Genomic DNA, 9,199 nt, shown 5'->3' with positions numbered 1-9,199 from the left:
AAAAAAAAAAAAAAAAAAAAAAAAGAAACTGCAAAACTTGTAGATTTATTGGTAGGACTAGGTAGCAATTAAGGATGGAAGCTGCTAGGATCACATAATAGCGCAGGCATGTGGATTGTCATCGCTGAAAAGAGAAGCAACAGCCTCGTCGGGAGCCACGGCGACGGAGTAGACAGCAGGAGTGTGGAAGAAGGTATGCACACTGGGGGCGGCCACGTTTCTGGAGGAAATGGAGTCGTAGTAACCGGCGGCAATGTGATTGGGATACTGGTAAAACGAAGCCAGATGGGAGTAACCCACCGGGTAAGGCCATGGCTCCGCCGCCTTGCCTGCTCGCTTAATAGCCCTTACCACCTTCTTCTCTTCAAGTCCGTACCCTCTCACCGTGATTTTCTGTGTCTCCATTTCTATGTCTATATCATCCACTCCTGCATGCATGCCACTCCACTCAGCTCCTATTTCATTATTTTATCAATATTTACAAAATGAATTCACTCTATGACTACATTAATAATTACACTAATTTTTTTTTTATCCTATATATGTTGTTGTACGACAGGTCTGAAAAAAATCATACATCGCTGGTTTTTTTTTAAAATCATTGTCGTTTCTGCTTTCCCAAAATCTTCATTTAATTTATTGCATACTAAGCTAAATATTCATCTGATCTAGCTTGTTATAAAAATATACTTATCTGATCTGGTTGATCCGGCGGAGTTGATGGAATATTCAATTCAGATAGATTTCGATCGGCATGCCATATATATAAGATGGAATGCACTAACCTTTGAGCTTGAAAAGAGCTTTTCTTAGCTTAGCAGCACATCCTTCGCAATCCAAGTTTGGAACTCTAACCTCCACCATCTGCAAATTAAAACCAAATCACATTACTGCTACCCTACACATCCATATATTATCATATCATATCCACTGCATCACACACAGTTATTATTATTATTATTAGTCACTTACAGACATATCGATCAGAACCTAAGCTAGCTAGCTCAGAGAGATGGCCGGCCGGCCGGCCTAGAGACGGCGGAGATTTCAAAATATGCAAGCTATCACGGACTAGATCGAGAGTGAGTTGAGGATGGAGGATGGCTGAGGTATTATATTATTTACGATCAGTGCGTGCATTGTAATATAATATGGGTAATACCTAACAAACAAAAGAAAAGAAGCTAGCTATAATGTCCGACCATGCATGCCAGAATTACTCATTGCTGCATCAGATCACCTGCATGCAACAGGTACCTAGCTAGCATTGGGCTTTGAGAATATAATGGAAAGCCAACATCTTCATTCACGCGTGAACTACTGGTTCCCCCTCGTCATTTCACTTTTTCCCCGCTCCGATCCCCAAAGCAGAATGCCTCTCTCTCTCTCTGCACCTGTACTGTCACATGCTCTGTAGTATAGTGTATATGTGCACAACTTTAGGTCCTGTTTGGTAAATAATCAATCTATCAATCAATTTTGGTTTATTTGACCACTATTAGTTGGTAAATAATAAGTTTTTTTTAACTCCAAAATGCTAAAATTCAAAGGGCTACTCAAACCAGTTTTTTTTTTTTTTTTTTTTTTAAAGCTGAATTTCATAAAACTCAAAATAGCTTTATATACAAACAAGGATCCAAAAGTGGTCTCATGCAAGAAATATATACACACCTATCACAAACTAAGGCCAAGAGGCTATATATACATATGATGTATTTTAAAAAGCTCAAACCTAAAGTCTCCCAAAACCATTCATCCTCGATCCTTGCGTAATCATCATGTTTCTTACCCTACACAAAGTGTGGGACCAATGCCCAAGTCCCTTTTTTTTTTTTTTTAAATATTATCGACACCCGCTACCCTTAGAGTGAACACCAATCCCCGGGGTACGGATCTCCGTAGTTTCCCCCCGGGCACCATTCACGTATTCACACTAAGCAATAGCTCTAACACCTCCCACTCTTGACACTCAAGCCACCCCCGAGTGTACGGAGCTCCGCATTTTATCACCGGGGGTTTGAATTAGCTTTTTGAGAAAAGAAATTATACCAAATAGCTATTAGCTAACAACTAATTTATCAAACAACTTTCTACAATTAGCCAATGTTATCAACAAATCATATCTTCTAACTCAAACAGTCAACTCAATCAGCCATTTACCAAACAGGGCCTTAACTAATAAATATTGGATAAATGGTCAAATAAGCCCTCAAACTTTATTCAAAAGTGTATAATTTCAACATTAAAAAATGTTCAATTAAACACTCAGCCTGATCAAAATATATCAAATAAGTCATATTTATCGATAACCAATAAGTTATAAGTTCTGTCATTGATGACCGCCCCAAATAACTTAAATTCAAAAAATAAAAATTTCAGCCCTCACCTTAGCTTCACCGAAAAGGAGACCAGACAGTCGCCTTTCTCCATTCGAGAAGACGACCGTCAGAAGACCAGACGTCGTCTTCTCCAACGGATAAGACAACTATCTACTCGTCTTCTCCATTGGAGAAGATGACCAGACTGGTTGTCTTCAATTCTCCATTGGAGGGGAGAAGACGACCAGATTGGTAGTCTTCTCCAATGGAGAAAACGACCGGATTGGTCCAATTATTAGTGTCAAATTATACAAGAGATCATGGAGGTGTGTTGTCACTATTAGAATGGGACAATACTATAGCCACATCACTCACATTTCCAACTTCACTTTAAGATCGAAAAGGAGAATAAGAAGATGTGCACACCATATGTCTGATAAAATGAACTAATTGAATTGATTACCATGGGAATCGTCTAATCTCAATCGAAAGTCTAGTGACCATGAGAATGACTTTGGCAATGAGTAGCATCTTCCTTGATCAATGTTAATTTATTACATGATCCCTAACCTAGGAAAACTCTATAACATCTAGGCAAGAGTGACTGAGTCCAAACCCCTACCTAAATTTCTAAAGCGTTGAACAACTTGCCAAATAGAACATGGTAAAGGGCTTGCCTTATATAAGTCTCGCCCATATACTCTCCAAATAGAATACGGTAAAGGGCTTGCCTTATATAAGTCCTCCCGAACAGCTATGTGAAGCTTGTGTTACGTTCTTGAAGAAAATCATTGATTATACCGTACCATATACTCACCAAATAGAATATGGTAAAGGGTTTGCCTTATATAAGTCATCCCGAACACGTTCTTGAAGAAACTCGCCAAATAGAATATGGTAAAGGGCATAAGTCATCCCGAACACGTTCTTGAAGAAAATCATTGATTAACAGTCGGTGGTAACAAGTATTTTCTTGCATACACTCCGACTCCGAGTATCATCAATGATACTGCACTCAAGCCAAGACCGTAACTTCACCACAAAAGCTAACTCATGAGTGGAAGTTTGATCCCAATAAGTACCACTCCACAATCTCTTGTGGAGACGATGTGGGATCGTATCATAATCATATACGTAGTATTATAATATCCTTCCTTCTTTTAATTTCTTTGTGTCCAAGTTTACTATAGTAGTTGTTACAACATCAGTTTTAAGTTTCTAACACACCTCTATTCTGTAACTATTGATCTTTACACTTTAACATTTCCACAATTGTGTCTATTATATTATGCCCATATATTGTTTAGTCTATTCTATCAAAGCCATGTTATTTCTCAGTAGCCGCCATGCATATACATACACAAGTACGTGTCCGGCCAATTGCGGAGTGCCAAACTTGAGTTTGGCCTAATGAAACTATAAGTGGTTATAATAATACTTCAATTCACTGGCAACGCTGTATACCAATCCTTGAGCAGGGTTCACAATGCACTGTAAATCCTGATGTATGTATATGTGCTTTATGTTGTAAGTTTTTGTGTTTTTATGAAATTTTGTACTTTAAGAATGAATTTTGTACATGAAACAAATTAGTAATTGTGTCTTATAAATTTTTGTATCTTATGTTGTGAAATTATGTACTTATGAACACAAATTATATACCTAAATTAGATTTGAAAAATAAATAAATATATAATATGTGTATGCATTTTATGTTGTGATTTTTTTGTATCTTATATTATAAAATTATGTACTTTACGAGTATGAACTATGTCAATGCTATATATAGACCCTAGTCCATTATATAAATTGCCACCTAACTAACTGGTCAATAATCTTTTTTTTTTTTTAATTTAAGAAAAAGAAAATCCATCGGAAGGTCAATATTTTTTTTTTGAAAACAAGAAGAACATTCATTAACTTAAATTAGTACATTACATAAGATAGGAGGAGGGTTGGAAAACCACTCCCAGTAATCAACAAAGAACTAGACTGCCTAGCAAGTACATGGGCTGCCTGGTTAGCTGATCTTTTGGTAAAAGAAATAAACACATTGCAGAAGTCAAGCAAGAGGTGTTTGATATCCATCAATTAAATGAAACGAAAACACGCCTCCACTAGACTTTACAGATTGGACAACCTGCAGGGAGTCCGACTCAATTTGAATGTTATCCAGCCTGAGTGATTTGATCCAGCTTAATGCTTCCCTGATGGCGAGAGCTTCGGCTTCTCTTGGAGTGAACGTCCCCTTCCATTGGGCTCCCCTTGCAGCAATAAAGACACCCCTCTCATCTCTTATGACACAGCCCAGTCCCATCGCAGCTTCTTGCTTACAGATCGCAGCATCCACATTCATTTTTAACATGCCTGGCTGGGGTGTTGTCCACTTCTGTATAGGAATAGGAGGTGCCTGGTTTGAGAAAGGCTTCATCTTTGTAGCATCCCTCCATGCAGATAAAAAATTGCTAGTACGGGTGATGAGTTGATGCTGATGAATGATGGTTGAGTTATTCCACACTTTTTCATTTCTTTGTCTCCAAATTTCCCAGCAAATAAGGACAAGCAGACATTGGTTCCCTTTATCAAACTTTGCAAGATTATGGTTCACCCAATCCGGGAATGAAGCCCCATCTAAAGCACTTGTCTGTATCCCTGCATGGCTCCAACAGCCTTTAGCGTATGTGCAGTCCACAAAAAGGTGTGAGATTGATTCCTCCCAGCTTTCGCAGATCGGGCAAAGAGCATCACAGTCAATCTTTCTCTTACGGAGGAGGTCTTTTGTAGGGAGACTACCTGTACAGGCGGTAAGAATTAAAACTGAAGTATATGAAATATATAGGATCTAACCTCCAGCCATAGTTGTTTGTTTGATTGCCTGACTGAACTGTGCTGCTTGCTGCCTTTGCTTGAGCTTCCTAATTATTTTTCTCTCACTTGACTCAACTCTCTCAGATGGTGTATAAGACTGTATGTCAAGCAGTGAGGGGATTTTGAATGGTGTATAAGACTGTATGTCAAGCAGTGAGGGGATTTTGATGGCCTTTATATAGTTGCATTCCATCAGTGAGGGGATTTTGATGGCCTTTATATAGTTGCATTCCATCAATGCACTAATCATGAAAATTTTCCTATTCTTAATTATTTGCACCACTTTCTGATTAAGAACAAAACATAAATTAGTGGATCCCTAATTTAGGTGTTAGTGTATCCCTGATTTAAGGTCATAGTGGAGTTAGTGGACTCATACTTTTGACCTTTTATTATTTGTTCTTACATTCTCCCACTTGGTGCAAATATCAAACTCAAAGTACAAGATAACACTAACCATAATGATATGTCCTCATTAGTGCGAGTAATATCTATTATGATTAAATGTAAACTGCCTTTAAGTACTTAATTAGGAAACAAGAAAAACTTAATGAAAATAAACCTTATGTTTATTTCAAATCCGACTGAAATATTTTCTCAATAAATTTAAAGTGTACATACTAGAATGAGAAAATTTCTGAATGCAAAAAAATTTCATTAAAACTGAATGTATATATACAAATTACAAATTGGGTGAAAGTCCCATCTTTTCAGCAAGATCCTTGAATTTAAATGGAGGCATGCCTTTAGTCAAGGGATCTGCTATCATCAACTGTGCTCAATGACCACAATTTCTCTTTTAACACGCTCCCTAATAGCTAAGAACTTGATGTCGATGTGTTTGCTTCGACTCCCACTTTTGTCGTTCTTAGTTAGGAAGACTGCAGCTGAGTTGTCACAATAGATTTTTAACGGCTTAGATATAGAATCCATAATCCTAAGTCCAGAGATGAAATTCTTAAGCCACACACCTTGCGAAGTAGCTTCGAAACAAGAAACGAACTCGGCTTCCATAGTAGAAGTAGTTATTAAAGTTTGTTTAACACTTCTCCATGAGATAGCCCCACCCGCCATGATAAACACGTACCCAGAAGTCGATTTTCGAGAATCAACACAACCAGCAAAGTCCGCATCAGAATATCCAATAACATCCAAGTTATCTGTCTGTCTAAATCCAAGCTTGTAATCTTTAGTACCTTTGAGGTACCTTAAAACTCTTTTTACAGCTCTCCAGTGGTCCATACCTGGATTTTGCAAATATCGTCCTAGCATTCCAACAGCAAAAGCGATGTCCGGTCTTGTACATACTTGAATGTATCCAAGGCACCCAACTGCTTCAGCATATGGAATAGTCTTCATGGATTCTTTCTCCAGGTCACTCTTAGGGCATTGATCCATATTGAATTTATCTCCTTTTGCTATGGGAGCTACATTTGGTGAACAATTTTTCATCTGAAATCTTTCTAAAACCTTGTTTATATAGGTTTCTTGCGATAGACCCAGTATGCCCCGGGATCTATCCCTATGAATCTTTATGCCAATGACATAAGATGCATTACCCATGTCCTTCATATCAAAGTTCTTAGAAAGGAATTGTTTCACGTCACGAAGCATCCCCATATCATTAGTGGCAAGCAAGATATCATCCACATATAAAACTAGAAAACAAATTTTGCTCCCACTCACCTTATGGTATATACAATGATCTGAGGGATTCTCAACAAAACCAAATGAAGAAATAACCCCATCGAACTTAATGTACCATTGGCGGGAGGCTTGTTTTNTACCTTGATAAGGTTGCGGGGCAACTACCGTTTCAGGAACTAAGGGTAGTTCTTGAATCAGTTCAGTCTGTATCGGTTCAGGAACTTGCTGTAAATCCTGAAATTGTTGAGTTTCAGCAACTTGTGGAATATCAATGGTAGGTTCTATAACCGTGGGTGTTAATAAAGGAACACTGCGTATAAGTACAACTCTAGTAGATGACGTAGAAGGGTGAGAGTCAATGTGATCGAAAGTAGGAACTGAGTTCTTAAATCGATCTCTCCCACTAATCAAGTCATCTTCAAGAAACTTAGCATTCCTTGATTCCACTATCCTAGTAGTATGTGATGGACAATAAAACCTATAACCCTTAGAAGATTGTGCGTATCCAATAAAGAAAGCACTAATTGTCCTCGGGTCAAGTTTCTTTTCTTGTGGATTGTATATTCTCACCTCAGACGGACATCCCCAAATACGCATATGATGCAAACTCGGTTTCCAACCTTTGAATAACTCAAAAGGTGTCTTAGGGACAGCCTTGGTAGGAACACGGTTTAATATATACGTTGCCGTCTTAAGTGCTTCAGTCCACAACGATTTTGGAAGTGTGGAGTTTATCAGCATACTCCGCACCATATCCAAAAGAGTCCGATTTCTTCTTTCAGCAACACCGTTTTGATCCGGAGATCCAGGCATGGTGTATTGGGCAATAATCCCATGCTCTTGAAGAAATTTAGCAAACGGTCCTAGTGCTTGTCCGTTTTCAGTGTATCTACCATAATATTCACCACCTCTATCTGATCTAACTATTTGTATTTGCTTCTTGCATTGGTTTTCAACTTCAGCTTTAAATAATTTAAAGGCATCCAATGCTTCATGCTTATTATGAAGTAAATACACATAGGTAAATCTTGAGAAGTCATCAATGAAGGTGATGAAATATTTCTGACCATGCATGTCTATATCAGGACAACATATGTCAGTGTGAATAATTTCCAACAATGTTGAACTTCTATTGGCACCTTTCTTTGACTTGTTTGTCTGCTTACCCTTAATGCAGTTAATGCAAGTCTCAAAATCAGTATAGTCTAGAGTAGAAAGTACTCCATCCTTTACTAATCTTTTAATACGCTCAAGGGAGATATGACCTAATCTCCGATGCCATAACATTGAGGAGTTTTCGTTAATACTGCATCGTTTAGTGCCGTTTTGAACATGTAAAGAATTATAAATTGAAACATTCTTTAAGTTAAGACAATAAAGACCATCAGATAATGTACCAGTGTCAATACAAGCAGAATTATGAAATAACTTGAAATACTTGGCATTAAATTCAAATTTAAATCCAAAGGGTACAAGTCTAGAAACTGAAATTAAGTTCCTAGAGAAACTAGGAACATAGAATGTCTTATCTAGCGTCAAAACAAAACCATTATTCAAAACTAAAGTACAAACTCCGACAGCTTCTACAGGTGATGCAATCTTGTTTCCAGAGAAGATGCTACACTCAGTTCCCGTTGGCTGTCTCAGATTTGTCATAGCCTGCAAGGAGTTTGCAATGTGGATTGTTGAACCAGAGTCAATCCACCAAGAATTAGTATTAACTTCTAACATATTGGATTCAAAACATACAAAAGAAGAGGAAACATTACCTTTTTGGGACATCCACTTCTTGAATTTGATACAGTCCTTCTTCATGTGTCCCTTCTTTTTACAAAAGAAACACTTCTGTATCTTCTTAATGTCAGCTTTTGGGGGCAGTTTGCCCTTAGTTGCTACGGTGGATCCCTTGGACTTTCCATATTTTCTTTTATACTTTGTTGTGGCCATTAGAGCGTTTTCCCCAATCTCAGTCATAAGCCTTTGTTCTTCTTGCGCACACATGGTTATCAACTCATTGATAGACCAATCTACTTTATGTGTGTTGTAAGAAATCTTAAAGGGGCTATATTCTTGAGGAAGGGTATTAAGTGCAAAATGCACCACAAAAGTATCTGGTAAAATGATTTCCAGCTTCTTTAGTTGAGCTGCAATATCCCTTACTTGCATGATGTGTTTACGCGTGCCCTTAACAGTGGTAAGACGAAGATTGATAAATCGCATTATTAGAGTACTTGCCGATGATTTCTTTGAGTCAACAAATTGATCATCAATGGCCTTGAGCAGAGGCTTGGTTTTCTGAATTTCCTCAATGGAACCACGAATTTCTCTCGAAATTTTTGACTTAATGAGGTGCACACATAACCGAT

At 37.9% G+C, this 9,199-nt stretch overlaps 1 protein-coding gene across 1 annotated transcript; it reads right to left on the bottom strand.

Annotated features, from left to right (window-relative positions):
* Window positions 1–32: 32 nt before the first annotated feature.
* On the bottom strand, window positions 33–1,218 carry LOC116014289 (heavy metal-associated isoprenylated plant protein 31-like). The gene is made up of 3 exons (XM_031254319.1): window positions 973–1,218; window positions 786–864; window positions 33–428 (listed from the first exon to the last, which is right to left on the bottom strand). Exons 1-3 carry the CDS (start codon window positions 976–978, stop codon window positions 91–93), a joined length of 423 nt encoding a protein of 140 aa, XP_031110179.1. The 5' UTR covers window positions 979–1,218; the 3' UTR covers window positions 33–90.
* Between the last annotated feature and the right edge of the window lie 7,981 nt (window positions 1,219–9,199).

The sequence above is a fragment of the Ipomoea triloba genome, chromosome 3, assembly GCF_003576645.1.
Source record: "Ipomoea triloba cultivar NCNSP0323 chromosome 3, ASM357664v1".
In the NCBI taxonomy this organism is placed as follows: Eukaryota; Viridiplantae; Streptophyta; class Magnoliopsida; order Solanales; family Convolvulaceae; genus Ipomoea; species Ipomoea triloba.
The sequence above is the reverse complement of the archived record's forward strand: the minus strand, read 5'-3'. Positions and strand labels throughout refer to the sequence as shown.

Bases quoted from the DNA above. Each gene is read 5' to 3' on its own strand.
- LOC116014289 (XM_031254319.1), bottom strand. The intron at 429-785 runs GTTAGTGCATTC...GCATGCATGCAG, and splicing joins AGCTCTTTTCAAGCTCAAAG to GAGTGGATGATATAGACATA.